Source organism: Colletotrichum godetiae, assembly GCF_030913485.1.
Source record: "Colletotrichum godetiae strain CBS 193.32 chromosome Unknown BDP55scaffold_13, whole genome shotgun sequence".
Lineage (NCBI taxonomy): Eukaryota > Fungi > Ascomycota > Sordariomycetes > Glomerellales > Glomerellaceae > Colletotrichum > Colletotrichum godetiae.
Window position 1 is genome coordinate 601,164 of NW_026851261.1, and position 16,510 is coordinate 617,673.

Consider the following 16,510-nt stretch of genomic DNA (forward strand, 5'->3'; position numbering starts at 1 on the left):
TCAGGTCCCTGTGGACACGGGAAGTTTCTCCGTGCCAAGACGTCCACGAATTGTGACGAGACTTCTTTGTGTGCCCGCCTAACCGCCCTCTGACAGCCCGTCTTTGGCGACGGACGCAGGCGTCCGTTTCCAGAGATCTCGTCGGCAAAAGAAATTGACACATGCGGTGAATAGCAATCGTCACCATCGTATTCGCATACTCGTGTAGATACTCGTATGGTAGCGCATGCCTGTCAAATAAAATCGAATAGCTGAATATCTATCCAAGCCTTTGATGACATGGGAGGTGTCGAAATTCCTCCTTCTGAACAGGCGGCCTCCTACACTCTTCCCCAAGCCGTATTGGACTTTGCCTATTTCTGAACCCATCCAGCGACTCACGGTCAAGTGTCTCCGGTCCACTAAGAAGTCTAAACTTCTGAAGCCCATCCCGCGTCTTCCTCTCACCTCTGCGTAAGGTACTGTTGTCGTTGTCTCCACACACCCCCGATCCCCGGCATAAGTCATCACGTCAATTTTCCAAACCGGCTCTCTTGTCAACCACCGCAGCTGAAACTCTACCGAGGTTCCTCCCCTGGAACCCACGCACCACAGGACTCCTGCCCGCCGACTCTGCAACGCGCAAGGGTAGGCCTGCCCCGGCTCCGCGTGGGACACCTACGTATAATCTCGCAGTCTGCAGACGCTGCTTCTCCACCCGTCTGGCTGGCCACTCGCAGCTTTCAAATGTGTCCGCGCGATACGTTTGCATGCAAAGATCCGATTGCGCGTCATAGTGTGTGCAATTGGATGTACCATTTTATTAACTCATGGGCGCTATCTCTACTATTTCATCCACCACCCTCCTCTCAACCTCCGGCCTATTGTGCTAAATGACTCATCCAGGGACGAAGATATACTGGCTGTTACTCCCATCCCAATCACAATTGTATCATCCACCCTCTCAACCAAACTTTTTCTACACCATTATGATGCATCTTAGTCGACGAAAAAGCACAACGTGCCCGTCAGTCTCTTGGAAGCGATCACACCGTGCCCCACACGGGACAGGTAATATCAAGACAACTCCTTTTTACAGAGCATAAGGGTTCAAAGACCGAATGGTCAAGCAACTACTTCGAATTAGTATTTGTCACGGAATTTTGCTAGATAGTGGTCAACTTACGGTGGGCTCTTGGACAGATCTGTCTTGAGAATCACAGGAACCCTGCTCATCTCCGTGACGTCCTGAATGTACTCTCCTCCCTCCTCGCGCAGCTTGAAAAGCTTGAGATACTTTTCCTTGTTCGACAGGCGGGCCTCGGGGGCCTCGGGGGCGGGAACCTTGGAGTCGGACCTGGTGCGCTGCAGGGGCTTGGCATCGGAGCGGGTCGGGGAACCGGGGACGCTCTGTGTGGGTCTCTCGGCCAACGAAGCTCCGGCCATGGCCTCGGTAATGTCCGACGCATTGTCGTCATCGTCGTCGAAGAGGGCATCGACGTCGTCAGTAGAGATGGTGCCCGTCTCCGTCTGCTTGCGCGCAGCCTCCTCTCTCTCCTTCTTGGCACGCTCTGCGGCTTCCGCTTGACGAGCGGCAGCAGCGACGTTTGCGTTTCTTACAGACGCAGCAGCCTTGGGACGCTCATCCTCTGGCACGTAGGCGGAGCTCGGCACACCCTTCTCCCAGTAGAGCTCGAGAACTCTCTTCTCCTTTCTGAATTCTGCCTTCTTGAGAGGCAGCTGGTCGCAGTGCACCCGCTTCTCAAAGCCCCATTCGGGGATGAGAACGTCAAAAGCTGACTCATACACGCAGAGGACGATGCCCTCCGTGATAAGATCGCCGTTGACCTGCTGGCGCTTCTTGTCCATCTCACGGCAGGACTCAATGTGAATGCTCTGTTCCTGAGCATTCTGTGCGGAGTCCTTCTTCGTGTTGCAGGACTCAATGGTCTTGACAAGGCTCTCCAGTTCCTCCGTGTACTCGACCTTGCCCTCAGAGAGAACAGACTCGAGTTGTCGGTGGACAATGATGTCGGCGTAGCGCCGTGTGGGGCTAGTGAAATGAGTGTACAGAGGCAAGTTGAGGGCGTAGTGGGGCCACAACTGCTTAGCAGTCTTGCCGGCAATGAAGTACTTGGCACGTTGCATAGACTTGAGGACAAGCGTCTCCATTCCCTTGCGGATATCAGCGTCGTCAACCTTGAAAAGGCTGTTGTGCATGCTGCCGCTGCCGGAGGTCTCAACCTCGTAGCCAAGGGCATTCATGCGATCGGCGAAGGTCTGAAGGCGTCGAGCGTTGGGGGGACCTTGACGGCGCAGAAGGGCCTTCTCAGGCAGAGCTTGAGCGAGGCGCTGGGCAACATAAGTGTTGGCCTTGTGCATGAGCTCCTCGACGAGCTCAGTAGCAGGGGTAGAATCGAAGATGTTGTGCTTGATGGGAATGTTCTCATCATCGAGTTGCTGCAGAAGCCTCAGGGGCGCAATAGGTTCACCACCAGCACCAAGGCGGGCCTCGGTGAACTTTTGAGCGACAGCCTAGACATTGTTAGTGCAACTCGAATGCAGGCTTCAGTAGAACTTACGTTAAGGATCTGGACATCCTTGAGCTGAAGAGACTCGTGCTTCCAGTCGGCCTGGCCGTTCAGAGCCGCATCGATCTCCTCAATGGTGATCTTGGCAGTGCTCTTGATGATACTCTTGCCGATCCAAGTGTCTCCCTCGGCAACAGAGCCGTTGTGGGGGTTAACACGGAAGAGAACACTGACAGCCAGACGCTCTTCGCCAGGGGCCAAAGAGCAAACCTCTCCACCAATCTTAGGAGGAAGGAGTGCGCAAGTGCGGTTGACCAAGTGAACGGCGGTGCCGCGCTTCTTGGCTTCGCGGTCGACAAGCGAGTTGGGCTTGACGAAGTGAGTGACATCAGGAATGTGAATACCGATGTCAATTTTGCCATCAGGCTGAGTCTTGATGTGGATGGCGTTGGCAAGTTCGGGAGAACCGTTGAGGTCGAGCGTAACAACCTTCTCATCACGGAAGTCCCGGCGAGCAGCCAGGGAAGCCTCCTCTTCCTTAGCAAGGGACCAGTCCTGAAGACCAACGCTGCGCAGAACAGCCTCGGAGAATTCATCGGAGGAAAAGTTGTTGTCGCGCAGCAGGGCGTCGGTCTCCACCTTAAGGTCGCCCATGCGGCCCAACTGCTCGACAAGGGTACCGAAGGGATGCAGAGAGGTGATCGGCCAACGCTTGATGCAGGCAACAAAAATGCGGTCAGCGTAGTCCTGATGCTTCTCGACGAAATCGCGCGGCGCCTGCTCAGTAGGAATGGCAATGAGCGGCACGCGCTTGTCAGTAGGCTTGAACCAAACAATCTTGGGCTTCTCCTGCGAACGGTTGTCGTGGTGGCGGTTGTTGCCTCCATCTCTGGCGGCTCTCTCCGCTTCCTGCTTCTCCTTCGTAGCCTGACTGCTGGGACGAAGCAGACCGAGGTTACCTGAGAACATCTGGCCGGCTACACGCTCAACGACAGCCACAATGTGACCTGCGTACAGGGGCTTGGCCTCATCATTGATTTCCTCCTCCTCGACAAGAAGCAGGCTTTGACCCTCAACCTCGACATCGTCGTTCTTCTTCTGAGTGGGGCGCTGACGCAGACTGCCGCGACGGCGAATGCCGCCCTCCTGCGGCGTGTTGTCATCGTTGTTACCGGATGACTGATTCTGTCCGTTGGTAGATCCAGAACGGGTGTCGGTGATGTCCTTGCGCTTCTTCTTCTCTTCCTTCTCGCGCTTTTGCGACCAAACTTCGTCGACATCAAGAAGCTCAACGGCAACCAGGTCACCCTCGAGGGCACGGTTGCGATCCTTGCTACCGCAAATAAAGATATCAGCATCAAGCAAGCCGTCCTGAGTGGAAACGTAGGCGTCGCTGCGGTTCTTCTTGTTCACGCGAAGAATACCAGACACGAGCTGTCCATCGCCGAGGAGAGCCGGGAGGGTGGCCTGGGGGAGGTAAGGAGTGAACAGGGTCTTTCTCTGCTGTTGCTGCTGCTGGTTTCCACCAAGCTGACCACCATGCTGGCCGCCCTGAAGGCCAACGAATTGTTGACCGCCCATCTGGGCAGCTTGGAGCGCCTGCAGTTGCTGGATCTGCATGGGGTTTAGCTGCTGGCCCGGGTACATGCCCATGGGGAGCATGTTGCCGGGCATCTGCATAAGCTGCGGCTGACCGGGGTATTGGAATGCGCCGATGTTGGAGATGGACTGGTTCACGGAACCACGAGTGCGGTGGCCCGGCTGGAAGCCACCCTGCTCCTGACCCTGGTTACCGCCCTGGTTGCGCCAGTTTCCGTCAAAGTTGCGAGAGCCGGTTCTGGCATGACCACCGCCGCCAGTCTGGCTACCGCGACGACCAAAGTCATTCTGGCTAGCATCACCAGAGAAGCCACCGCGACCGGTGCCGCCACCGCCGCGACCGTTCACAGCCATGCTCTGGCTGCGACCATGGCCACCGCGCCCACGACCGGCGCTGGTACCCTGAGCAATCGGAGCTTCGGGTTGAGTCGGAGCAGGGGCCGGGGCAGAGGCACCACCCTCGGCGCTGGCCTCGGTAGAGGGGGACATGGGGAAGGAAAAGCCGGATGTCGTTCGCTTCTGCTGTGCGATTTCTGCCGCCTTCTTCGCATCGGCAAGCGCCAAAGAGTGACGTCGCTGGTGACCGCCGCCGCCGGCACCACCGCCGCGGCCGCCACGGCCACCGACGTTTTCCCTACCAGGACCGGCGCCGGGGGCATCATTGAAGTTCGAGCCGGATGCACCAGAGGAGGGAGCGGGAGGAGGGCCCATTCCCATGTTGGGGAGTGCCGACTGATTACGGCGATGTGACATTGGCTGAGTCGGAGGACCGCCCATGGAGACATTCTGCTGCGGAATCTGTTGGGGGAACTGGAAGGCGCCCTGGGGAGCCATGCCGGGCTGCAGGGGATTGAAAGCACCGCCTGGGCCGAGCTGTTGCGTGGGGGGCATCATTCCCATGTTCATGTATTGTTGCTGCGTAGCTTGGATTTGTTGCTGCTGTTGCTGCAAAAGCTCAATCTGCTGCTGGATAGCTAGCTGTTCCACTGCAAAGCAAGACTCATTGTCAGCATCGAGGTTCAAATTGGTATGATGAAACGAGTGACGAGGGGTTGAGGGGTCGGGGGGGGGGGGGGGGGGGCATCGCGTTCGCGTAGGAGCGGCAAGCTCACGTGTGAAGATGGGGGAAAGGATGGAAGGAGATATGATTCAACGTACTACCCGGGTTGGCAAACATGCTCATCAACGGAGTCAGCTCGGAAGGGCTTCTCCTGTGCGCAATGTGAAGCCGTCGGCCGGTTGGGCCTGGGACGCCGCCGGTTGGCTGCTGCGGCGGCTGCTGCTGCTGTTGTTGCTGCTGCTGCTCCATGATGGGCAGTCACGCAGATAAAAGATTGGCTTCTTTTTTGTGTGTGTGTGTGTGTATTGTAATGCACGTCAAGTGCGTCGGTAGTATAAAGGACGGATGGGTTGGGATTGATAGTGTCGGATACCGAGTAGTCGGCGTAGGCGTCGATGAAGCTTTGTGGGATGATGTGGCACGTAAGGTATTGACGTATGTAGTTTGCGGACTAAAGACAGTGGAGAACTGGGATGGATGTGGTTTTGGGCTCTTGCTTGGTCTTTTGAAATTGTGGACGTGGTTGCGTTTGGTTCAAGGAAGGTAGTTCTTGTTTGTCTGATCGATCGATGAGGGATTGAAAATGGGATGGATTGGGGGTGGATTGGGAGGAGAGGAATTGGATGTCTGGCGAGACGGAGAGAGGTGGAAGGGAAAGGAGCTCGCAAGGAGTGTGCGAAGTGATGGTTGAGGTGGGAAAAAAGGATGAGGCAGACAAGAAGTGAAGAAGTAGACGAGGCAGGATGGGAATGTCCTCTCTGGGAGAGACTGACGGGGGGTTTGTTGCGAAAGGCGAGTCGGGTCGGGGGGGTGTGGAGTGGGGAGAGGGGGGGGAGAGAGCGAGTGAGGAGGAGTAGGAGCGAGGACAGCAGTAGCAGCAGCAGCAGCAGCACCCGCCCCGGTGGAGGAGGGACAGGCAGTTGCAGCAGGAGCCGGCCCGCCTGGTGGGAAGACTCAAGACAGTCCAGACCCAGTCCCATAGCTAAGGTAAGGTAGAAAGGTACCTACCTACGGAGACCTTCCATGCCATACGAATGGCCTCCCACCATTGAGTACGAAGCACACTTCACAGCAGCACAATTGAGAGTCAGCTCACACCTCACCAGCTGGAGGCGGGCGGGCACTGGGAAAGCTGAGCCGCTGGTGCAAGGAAAGGTACATGGTGCGCTAGTGAACCACCAGAGTTGCGTAGTAAGGCAATAGCACAGGACGGCGCTGTAGGGAGACGGGCAGGCCACAGTCCAAGTTTCTCACGTAGGCAGACGGGAGACACGGCGATTACGATGATGACGATGATGGTGGTGCATGCTGCTGCAGAAGCTTGCGCACTCCTGCTGGACTCTACATGTTTCTGCTAAAACATCCCTTCCTTCACACCTAGATCCGAAATGCATCATTGGCACCTCAAGCTCTTGTCGCAATCCCATTCAAAGGTCTCGCAACTGGCTCAACCAGCCCAGCTGGGAAATGCCCAAAAAGTCGAGGTGACGACAATATCCAGACCAGGTATCCGTAGGTACCTTACCCCAAGCTCGAGGTACATGACCGGCGGCTTGTCCCCAAACATAGCACTTTAGGGGCGGATAGGTAAGCAAGGAAGTACCTGTCCCCCGTGCCCCCCCGACGAGCCTGACTTGGGGTCGAGTACATACTCCGTAAGGTACCTTACCTTACTCCGTAGGCTGGCAAGGAACAAGACTCAGTCAGACGTCTCCAGTCAGGTCTCGACGGGGGTGGGGAGAGTCCACGCCGCACCTACGCTGCACGCCAGGCCAGAGACAGAGCCAGAACCAAAACCAGGTCAGGGCTTCCGGGTTCGAGGACAGGTAACAGGTTAGCCGCTCGGATACTTTGTTGATCAGTACCTTGCCGTAGTGCACCACCCTGACTTTGACCTGCCGCCCATCTCTCCAGACTCCCGCACCAGACAAGTCGTCCCAGACACCTTACGTAGGTGGACAAGGAGCGAGCCGAGGGGTGACTCTCGACTTTCGAGTCTCGGTCTCGACTCTTCACTCTCAAGGGCTGGGCTGGAACTGGGACGTCCGCCAAGTTCCGTCTCCTGCGGCCTTTTAGTCTGGCACACTGGCACTGACTACTGACACAGTCAACAGTATGACTATCTACCTATGGTGCTATGTATCCGTATGGCTGCTAGCACGAACGAGATAGGGCCAGCAAGTCAGGAACCTTGGCTTGGTACCTCGGGGCAACAGGATAGGATGGTCAGCGGCCAGCGAGCGGCGGCTACTTGCTAGGTACATTGGCGTCTACGGGGGTGCTGCGCGGTGGGCAAGCCAAATGCAGGGCTCATGTCGAAGGGGGGGAGCAGGAATACGCCAGTGTTTCCGGATGGATACCGCATCGTTGGACACCACATCAACAGCCCAGAACCCCTACGCCGTACGGATACCTACCTGAGCGAGGCTTGCAGCAAGCTCTCCTACCGTTGCGTTGCTCTGGTCCCCAACACCAGGAAGCTCCGGGCAATAGCAGCATGGCAGCATCCCTCACAGTCTTCAGTCATCCGGAGCTGTGATTGACATGTCCCCCCCGGTGCAGCGGTGGAGTTCACTACGTACCTCCCTGACAAGATTTCTCCTCAATGGCATCACACACTCTATCTGAGCAGGTATCGGTACGGAGTAAGCAAACCAAGGTAGGTTGAAGATGTCCTTCCCCGTCATGCTCAGCTCTCAGATGCTCCGTCCAGTCTCCGGTCGTGTTCGTTGTGCCGACTTTCATTTGTCAGGCCAGCAAAACCGAGAGGGAAAGTCAAGGCGAGACGGGCCAGATCCAAACTTCGGCCAACTCTTCAGTTGGAAATTTGGGCCGGGCCCGACTCCAGTTCCAGAATCTCAACGATATGACGACGCGGGTGTGCCCTGTACTTCGTACATACGAATAACTCTGCACGAATACTCTATGCGAATACCACGGACGGAGCATATTTGAATACACTACCTGTTTGTTTGGACAACTGGCAGAGGCTGAGGAAGTTCGTAGGCACGGAGAACCTGAGGTTATCCTTGACCGCCCGGCAGTAAATCTGACTGCCCGCGTTCGGGCCAAGGCTCCACTCGCGGTCCGACCAACCAGCGGAGACGCTATACTGCATTCTGTCAGGATCCAGAGTCATTATTCGTCCATTCAGCTCCTCAAAGACCCCACCTGGGTTGCGACCACGGCGACGTCTCTTCTTCTTTTTTCAGGTCTGGCCGGCTGCTGCCTTTTTGGCTGCTCTGCTCTCCATGCCCTGTCACTTTTGGTCTGCTCGTCTGCTCTTCCACCCATGGAGCAAAGAGGGTAGAGCTGCAAGCAGCAACACGGGTCCAGGGTAACTGTGCAGCAAGGGTCGTCGCCTTTTCCCATAGCCCAGCAATACATAGGTCCCCTCCAAGCTTCAAGGGGGGCCCCCCATCACCACAAAGAGCCCCAGGCCCGCCGCGAACGGTAGCATTTTCCCACATCAAAGCGCGCCTGATACATCGTATTATTTTTCGTTGCTCCACACCAACGCCGCGCCCAACCTGAACTCGACAGTACGGTTTCTACGCTCTACCAATACCTTGCCCGCTTGACGACACCACTTGACCCAAACAGCCCCGAAGAGGTGAGGAAGCACAGCCTCGTCTGGACTCTCAAAGATCGCCCGAGCCTTGCCTTACCTTCCCCATCCAACCGCCCACCCGCGGACGTCACTCTTTTCGATCGGCCGTTTATTGGTGTGTTTGGTTCTTGGTTTTGTTGATTTTGTTTCTCTCGGTTGTCGGTGCAATTTTGCATCCCCGCGCCTGACCCCACCGCCCGATGCCGTAGGGCCCGGTCTCAACTCCCACCTACGACCACACCATCGAAGGCCGTTGGCAGCCAATTGTGCCACCAAACATGGCACACTCATCTCCTTCGCGGAGAAGCCAGCACAATGGCAACATCAAGTCGAGCCCCGAGCGAGGCTACGCCGCAGACTTCCTCTCCGAGAATCGAAACTCGGAGCTGAGCCATCGCGACGCTCTCGCCGCCGCCCAGCTCGAGCATGAGCGTGTTCGCCTCGCTGCTCTGAGGGTCTATGAGGTCCACCAATTGCAGGAGGAGAAGCAGAGGCTCGAGGCTGAGCAGCGGAGGATAGCACAGCTACAAAAAGAGGAAGAAGATCGGCTAAAGGCCGAAGCAGCAGTGCGCGCCGAGCAGGAGAGGCTGAGAGAGCTCAAGGCCAAGCAGATTCCCCAACTCCCCCCCGAACCCGTACCTGAACCGCCCAAGCCGGAGCCGAAGCAGTCTCAACAACCTCAGGTCAATGGCACAACGGCGGCCAAATCCGAGCCCGTGACTGCACCGCCAGCCGTAACAAAGCCAGCTCCCTTAGCAAGTGCTCCAGCATCAGCTCTCCCAGCCGCGAAGGCAGCCCCCACAGCACCTTCACAAGCACCTGCACAGGTCGGCGCCGCGCCGATAACCCAAGCCAATGGGTTCCTCGCGAAGCCCGCAGCACCTGCGGCCCCGAAACCCGTCGTTCAGCCAGCCGCGTCTGCACCGGCACCAGCTCAACGTCGCACTGACAGATACACCGAGATACACCAAGCTCTCAAGAAGCTGCGAAAGGATGTCGAGGCCCTGTCGAAACAACCTGCGAATCCGTTGAAGGGCAAGCTGGGTGATATGCGGAGACAAATCAGAAAGTCAATTGGGCAACTGACTGCTGGGAAGGGAGCAAACGCGCAACCTGTAAGTCTGTTCTTGTGAACGGCACAATGCATATGCTAACAATGTCTCAGCTTGCCACGATCAATGCTGCACTACGCGAGTCTCTCGGCGGTCAAGTCCAGTCACCTCTAATTGACGCAAGCATATACGTGCAGCAAAACAGGGAGCCAGCCGACGGTGCCGTACACAATGGCCCGCAGCTGCCGGCCCTGTTCATATACCTCCTCAACATCCTCTCAAAGGCAATCATCCAGCAATTCTCCAACGAAGGCGGCGCGAACCCAAAGTCGGCCGAGCCGGTGGGCATCGTCACGGCGCAAATCTTCTCCAACAAGGACTACCACTGGCGCGGCGGCTCCATGATCGATATCCTCATCGCCAAGTTCCGTGTGGCCTGCCCCGTCCTCTTCGGCTCTAGAGGCAGCGACAAGACGGAGGGCGGACGCAGGGCCATTGGCTGGAAGAGGGAGAACGGCAATTGGGTGCCCGAGCAGGCGCACAATGACAGGATGACGGGCCTCGGTGCCGGCTTCGCGGCCATTGCCCTCCGGGATTTCAGCAAGGCGTCCAAGACGAACCCGTACCCGCCGACAAACTACTGGAAGGCCATGGCGCAGATTGTTAACTCGCCGCCGCAGCTCGTCTCCAACACGCAGTACGTCGTGCTCAAGTCCATGATTGACGGCCACGAGCAGCGCTTTATCAACTTTTACGGCAACGCCGCCGTCGCGGCCCTACGGATGGCGTTGGTGGAGTTTCCTAAGAGGGCCCCTCCGGGGGCCACAGCCGCGCAGGCGTTGCAGGTCCTGGGCGACGTTCTGAGACAAGACTCTGGATTAGACGTGGCATAGACATGGGGGAGGGATGGAGAGGATGTAAAGCCGAGGTAGACGGGTTACCTTTTGTACACATACATGAGAGGCATGGGCTGCCGATTTCAGGGCAGGGGGGGTTTTCAAGAGGTACACATACTCTGGCGTTTCTGGACATCCTGGCATGGGGGTATTTATACACACCAAAACGACCAAGAGGTAAGGTTTCAAAATGGCTTGCGATGGGCACAATATCGGGGCTTCAGTTCAGTTCATACATTGAGCAAGATGAGGAGGCCTGACGGGAGAGAGGAAATTCATCCCTACAAACGAGATACTCTAGACATTGCGTATCGTTAGTTGGATGAATGAGATCTATCATGGCTCCCATATGAAGGCTTCCCAAGTAGCAAAACAAAAACGTTTAGCGATGATAAAAAAAAATCCCCACACGCTCCATGAACTCCCATAACCCATTCAAACAATACTGATAATCCTCGCCGTCATTCTTCCCTCTTTTCATCTTCTAGTCAGTCCCGAATGCGTTCTCGCCCACCCTCGAAGCTCATATCTCATCGCTGGCGAACGGGCGACAGGACTCTCTCACAAAATCAACAACAGAACAAGCAACAAGATCAAAACAAAAATAAGCACCGCAATACAGCAACTGCTCAACCGGTCCTCGTTATGCCGCATAACATACTGCAACTTTGCTACCCCCGTCTGCAGCCGGCCCCCGACGCGATCCGCCACCCCGTCCACGACCTCGAGCATCTCCCTCTGCTCCTCGAGCTCGCGGCCCATGTCGTCCGCCTGCCGCCGCAGATTACCCACCGTCCGGAACACGCCGTCCAGGTGGCCGTCCTGCTCGCGCATCATCTCGAGCTGCTGCTGCTGCTCGAACTCGGCGGCGTAGTCGCCGTCTCGCGCGTCGCCGTCGCCTATAGCGAAGGAGCTTGGGTCGGGAAGGTCTGAATTCGTTGCTCCGTTTGCTGATGATTTCCCCTTGCCCGAGGATACATCGCCTAGCTTTTTGGCGAGCTCCTCGCGCATATCTTCCACTTCGCCGCCGACATCTTGGACCAGCCTCTTGCGCCGCGTGATTTCCGGGGTGGAGAGGCCAAAGGAGGCGGGATCGGATTCGACGGCCTTGACGGACTCGACGAGGTCGGCGAGGTCTTCGGCTAGGGAGGCGAGGGCGGATTCGAGGTCGGCGCGGGCGGAGGCGAGCTCAGGGGAGGTTGGGGAGGTGGAGAGGGAGCGGATGCGGAGGTAGGATGTGAATAGGGGTCTGGTTGAGTCTAGTTGGGCGAGGACGTCTCTGTTGTTTTGTGGTTAGCTCGGAGTCCCTACTTTGCGCTTCAAAGAGTATGATGGCGAGGGAGGCTTGAGAGATGCGATTTCCGTACTGTTGGACTTGGAGGAAGGGATCCTCTTCGTTGGCGGAGGACATCATCCTGGTGATGGGGTGGATAGGCGCATTTGTGGATTGATTGGGTTCTTTTTCTTTGAAGGGGGTAGGCTGTAGCCAAGTGTTGCAGGTTGGTGTTTAAGTTGCCTGTTGTCAAGTGCGGAATTGGACGATCTGTAGTTAATCTCAGGTACCTTATTAGGGAAACGCGGCCTGGGATGACGTTTGCGCGTCTGGCGGCCGGCCGGGTCGGGACCAGTGGGTGCGAGCTACCTTTACGGACACGGCTACCTCCCGCCCCCGTCTTCCATAGGTGTCCACTCTTTGGAAGGTCACTGGTGGTCGGTGCTTCGGGGGAGGTGTAAGGTACGTCCGGAGATTCTTCGGCACGTTCGAGCATTCTTCACCGAGACATCAGACGTCACCGAAGACCCTTGCTCGACCCCTCGGTATGCCCCTCGTTCACCGAGAAAAATTCCCCCTCCATAGGCCAATTTTATGTAAGTGGGATTTTCACAACCATCACCTGCAACTCCACATAACCACTCTCTCACTCTCATACAGAGCTCTCATCATCCCTCACTCAGCCACTCACTGAATCTGACTCACGCTCATTAAAACTACGGTCAAATCATACACCTGTAAACCAGCCTACAGAGGGAAAAGTCACCGGCGCACACAGAATACACACTTTCAAAGGCGTCCGAAACACAGAAAATTGTAAAAGATGATACCAGAAAAGCCACTCCCCTGCTCAGACGAGTTCTCCTCGCCAGAAGCCTACGTCCAAGAACTCCTCGACTTTGCCACAACCACGGACATCTTCCAGATTCTCTGCGGCGGCGTCCACGTCCTCGACTTCTTCACAAACGAGCGGGGCCTCTTCTCCCAGATCCTACCGGCGGAATGGCAGCCCTTTCTCCTTTCCTACGGCACCGACGCCCTCCTGGACCTCCTCATGCGAGACGACCTGGACAACCTGCCGCTGGACGCCATGCCAGTTCCCCCGCCAGATAGTTTCCTGAGCTACATCCGCAGTATCCGCAAGCTCTCCCTCCGCCGGACCTTCTCGCCCACCACATCTGAGAGTAAACCCCCACCAAAACTCTCCCGCTCCGTCGCCGTCGGCATGAAACCCAAAAAGGTCCACGAAGTAGCCCACTTCGCGCGCTACGTCGACGCACTCGCCGGTTCCATCTCCTCCCGCTGGGGCAAAGAGACGACGCACTTTGTCGACTTTGGCAGCGGGCAAAACTACCTCGGCCGCACCCTCGCGCTGCCTCCTTACAATCGCCATGTCGTCGCCGTCGAGGGTCGCGAGCACAACATTGACGGCGCAAAGGGGCTCGATGTGCTCTCGGGTCTGGCGAGCAAGGAGGTCGTCATGCGCAACAAGAAGCTGTGGCTGCAGATGCAGGCTGATAGGCTCGGCACCGACGTTGTGAAGAGAACGTCTGGGCCCGTGAAAGCATCATCAACAGATGCAGCAGCAGCGGCTGAGGACTTTGATTTCAGACCCATAAAGGAACTCGAACCGCGGTACAACCGCGCGCTCGGCAAAGGATCAGTCTCGTACGTCGTTGGCAGGCTCGAGAGCGGCGACCTCACCGAAGTCATCGGGCGCATCGAAAAGGAAGTTCTCCCGGAGGAATCCACCCAGGACCTCAAAATGATGGCCGTCTCAATCCACTCGTGCGGAAACCTCTCCCACTACGGCATCCGCTCCCTCGTCATGAACCCAGCAATTCACTCCGTCGCCATCGTCGGCTGCTGCTACAACCTGCTGACCGAAAAGCTCGGCCCGCCGACCTATAAGCTGGCCGGGTACGCCCGCCCTAGTCTGCAGGCGCTCAACGGCCGCGTCGTGCGAGAATCGGCGCGGCGGGATCCGGAGGGCTTCCCATTGAGCGAGACGCTGTCTGGATACAAGGGCCAGGGCGTGCGGATGAATATCACGGCGAGGATGATGGCGTGTCAGGCGCCGCAGAACTGGACGCAGCCTGAGAGCGACGACTTTTTCACGCGGCACCTGTTTCGCGCGGTGCTGCAAAAGATTTTCCTCGACCGCGGCGTCATTTCAAAGGTCTACCACCGCGATGCCGCTGCTGCCGCTGAAGCCGGCACGGAGGGCAAGGTGTCATCAGACCCGTCCCAGACGGAAGAGGAAAGGGAATCCCCCTTCAACACCTCCACGAACCCCGTCATTATCGGCTCTCTCCGAAAAGCATGCTACAAATCTCTCAAAGACTACGTCCACGGCGCCGTCGCCAAGCTGACGACGAACCGTGAGTATAGCCAGTACAGCGACGTGATCCGCGACAAGATGGCCAACATGACGGACGAGGAAATCGAAGTGTACGAGAGGGAATACGCCTCCCGCAAGAAGGAGGTCGCGGCCGTGTGGAGCCTCATGGCCTTTAGCGCCACTGTCGTCGAGTCGCTCATCGTCACGGACCGTTGGCTGTTTTTGAAGGAACACGACGACCTCGTCCGGGACTGCTGGGTCGAGACGGTGTTTGATTATGCTGAGAGCCCGAGGAATTTGGTGGTTGTAGGTATCAAGAAATAAGTCATGGGAAACCAAGAGGATGTTGCCCGTTTTCTCTATCTGGAATTCGGCCCGCCGCGCACCGGGTTTGGTTGGATATTGGTCGCGACCGATTCTCACCGAGACGTATAGTTCACCGCGCGAATCACTCTGAGCAAGAGACGCACATTGAGACCATCGGAAAGCGGCCGGTCAGACTCGAGGGACTTATACGGCGCGCATTCGCATGTGGCGCCGTCATCCACCAAGGGCCGTGTGCCACAGTCTCAGCAGGAGCTCGGTATGCACGTGGGAAAAGAGGAACAACATACAAGTGTCTTCTTCGGCCCCAGGTCTTGACTACCACGTCAGCAACGCACCGACGCCGAGTGCGCTGTTCAGCGGCCTGCGAAGATACATCTGTTGGACTTCGGCACACGGCCGACGCCGCCAAGAGATCATTATACGACAAAAGGCTTATGCCGTACCCATTGGGTTGGTTACTGCGGTGAAGGGACACATATTGGACCTCGCTGCCAATCATTCGACCGTTTGTGTCATGTACGAGCTCACTTCAGTCAGCTGGGTGGTCACGATAAGCCATAGGAGGGGGCTGAATAGGCCTTCTCACGCTCACTCCGTCTGCATCTGTGGCATATATCTCCGGCTCTGACGAATCCAGGAGACGACACAAAACAAGTCAGGCACATCCGTAGGCAAAAAGGACGGGCGCAGTCAATGATCCCAAGCCCTCTACCCGTACTACATCACTCATGCAGAAATTCCCGACGGCGGAATACCCAAACAGACCTAAGAAACCTCGCATGGCGCAAAGGAACATTACTGTTACCAAATTGAGATTGTCACGGAATGTGAATAGTTATAACTTGCCGCATGTTTTGCCTTGAGATGGTGACCTTTCTTCGATCTATACTCTGATGTCCACACACGTGGTCCATCTTTGGCACCACGCACAGCTTTTCCTCCATGTCGTCTTGAAGAATGCACAGAGCGTCTACCCAGATGTACTTGATACCCAACGCCTTGACGAGCATCATGGCATCGCGGACGATCTTTGGCAGACCTGGCGTGTTGGGGCCGAGGGATCCCCTTTGAGAGTACTCGAGCACATTCTCCTTCTTCAAGACGAGGGGTTGGGTCCCGCCCCATACGTAGCTCAGAGTCGCGTACTCGGTAACCTAACCGTCACCACAGGCGCTGACGACGAGTTTCTCCTCGTTCAAGTCGATGAACTTGAGGACCCCGAGCAGCGAGGAGAACTCATCCTGGAGGCGAGGGCTGGCAGCCGCTGCCGTGGTGCGTCCCACAGATGTCGAGCCAGCGCCGTAGAAGGCTCACGTCGGCCAGGTGAGGAGACATTCGCCGAGCCAGGAAGGTCTTTGTCCCACGTTGTATGGGTTTCTGAGGGCAGCAGCATGATGTAAGCCTCCGTGGAGACTTCGTCCGGGCTAAAGATCTTTAAGCCGCGAGTCGGCGGCGCATGTGTACTATTCCTCAGCCCTGCCGGAGTCTCCAAGAGACGGCCGTTCAGCTGCCACTCGCCCGAGCAGCGGACCCGGCCGCCGAGTGCGTTGCGTTGAAGAGAAGCCAGCAAAGGGGCCATTCGTCTCTTCTCCGGTATATCTCGTCGAGGTGGCCCGGCTCACACGGCTGCAGGCCGACGGGGTCGATGGGATGGGAGGGAACTGTCCTTGGGCTGGCCAGGTAGGAATTTCTCGGCTGAGAGGTCGCGTTGGCTGCACGTCGGGCATAAGTTGTCCGGGGGAGGGTGTCATTCTACGTGCCTCTCAGGTGTACCTATGGCTGACATATCGCTGGCTGCGTGGGTTCAAATATCACGGTCTCCTGCAACTTGTAGCCCAACTC

General features: G+C 57.0%; 5 protein-coding genes across 5 annotated transcripts; 3 read left to right on the forward strand and 2 right to left on the reverse strand.

Annotated features, from left to right (window-relative positions):
• Positions 1-729: 729 nt before the first annotated feature.
• Positions 730-5,485, reverse strand: BDP55DRAFT_658423 (uncharacterized protein). Its single transcript, XM_060574477.1, has 4 exons — positions 5,268-5,485; positions 2,562-5,095; positions 1,166-2,514; positions 730-1,112 (listed from the first exon to the last, which is right to left on the reverse strand). The coding sequence occupies exons 1-4, from the start codon at positions 5,416-5,418 to the stop codon at positions 1,073-1,075; spliced, it is 4,074 nt and encodes a 1,357-aa protein (XP_060431727.1). The 5' UTR covers positions 5,419-5,485; the 3' UTR covers positions 730-1,072.
• BDP55DRAFT_658425 (uncharacterized protein) lies at positions 5,327-5,992 on the forward strand. Its single transcript, XM_060574478.1, has one exon. It carries the CDS (start codon positions 5,417-5,419, stop codon positions 5,714-5,716), a length of 300 nt encoding a protein of 99 aa, XP_060431728.1. The 5' UTR covers positions 5,327-5,416; the 3' UTR covers positions 5,717-5,992.
• A 3,065-nt stretch (positions 5,993-9,057) lies between these two features.
• BDP55DRAFT_548515 (GLE1-like protein) lies at positions 9,058-10,724 on the forward strand (the record flags this gene model as incomplete). The annotated part of the gene is made up of 2 exons (XM_060568849.1): positions 9,058-9,894; positions 9,945-10,724. The coding sequence occupies 2 exons, from the start codon at positions 9,058-9,060 to the stop codon at positions 10,722-10,724; spliced, it is 1,617 nt and encodes a 538-aa protein (XP_060431729.1).
• A 413-nt stretch (positions 10,725-11,137) lies between these two features.
• On the reverse strand, positions 11,138-12,398 carry BDP55DRAFT_75830 (t-SNARE). Its single transcript, XM_060580804.1, has 3 exons — positions 12,370-12,398; positions 12,095-12,270; positions 11,138-12,006 (listed from the first exon to the last, which is right to left on the reverse strand). The coding sequence occupies exons 2-3, from the start codon at positions 12,139-12,141 to the stop codon at positions 11,289-11,291; spliced, it is 765 nt and encodes a 254-aa protein (XP_060431730.1). The 5' UTR covers positions 12,142-12,270; positions 12,370-12,398; the 3' UTR covers positions 11,138-11,288.
• Positions 12,399-12,823: 425 nt separating this feature from the next.
• Positions 12,824-14,665, forward strand: BDP55DRAFT_548424 (methyltransferase domain-containing protein; the record flags this gene model as incomplete). Its single annotated transcript, XM_060568839.1, has 1 exon — positions 12,824-14,665. The coding sequence occupies one exon, from the start codon at positions 12,824-12,826 to the stop codon at positions 14,663-14,665; it is 1,842 nt and encodes a 613-aa protein (XP_060431731.1).
• Between the last annotated feature and the right edge of the window lie 1,845 nt (positions 14,666-16,510).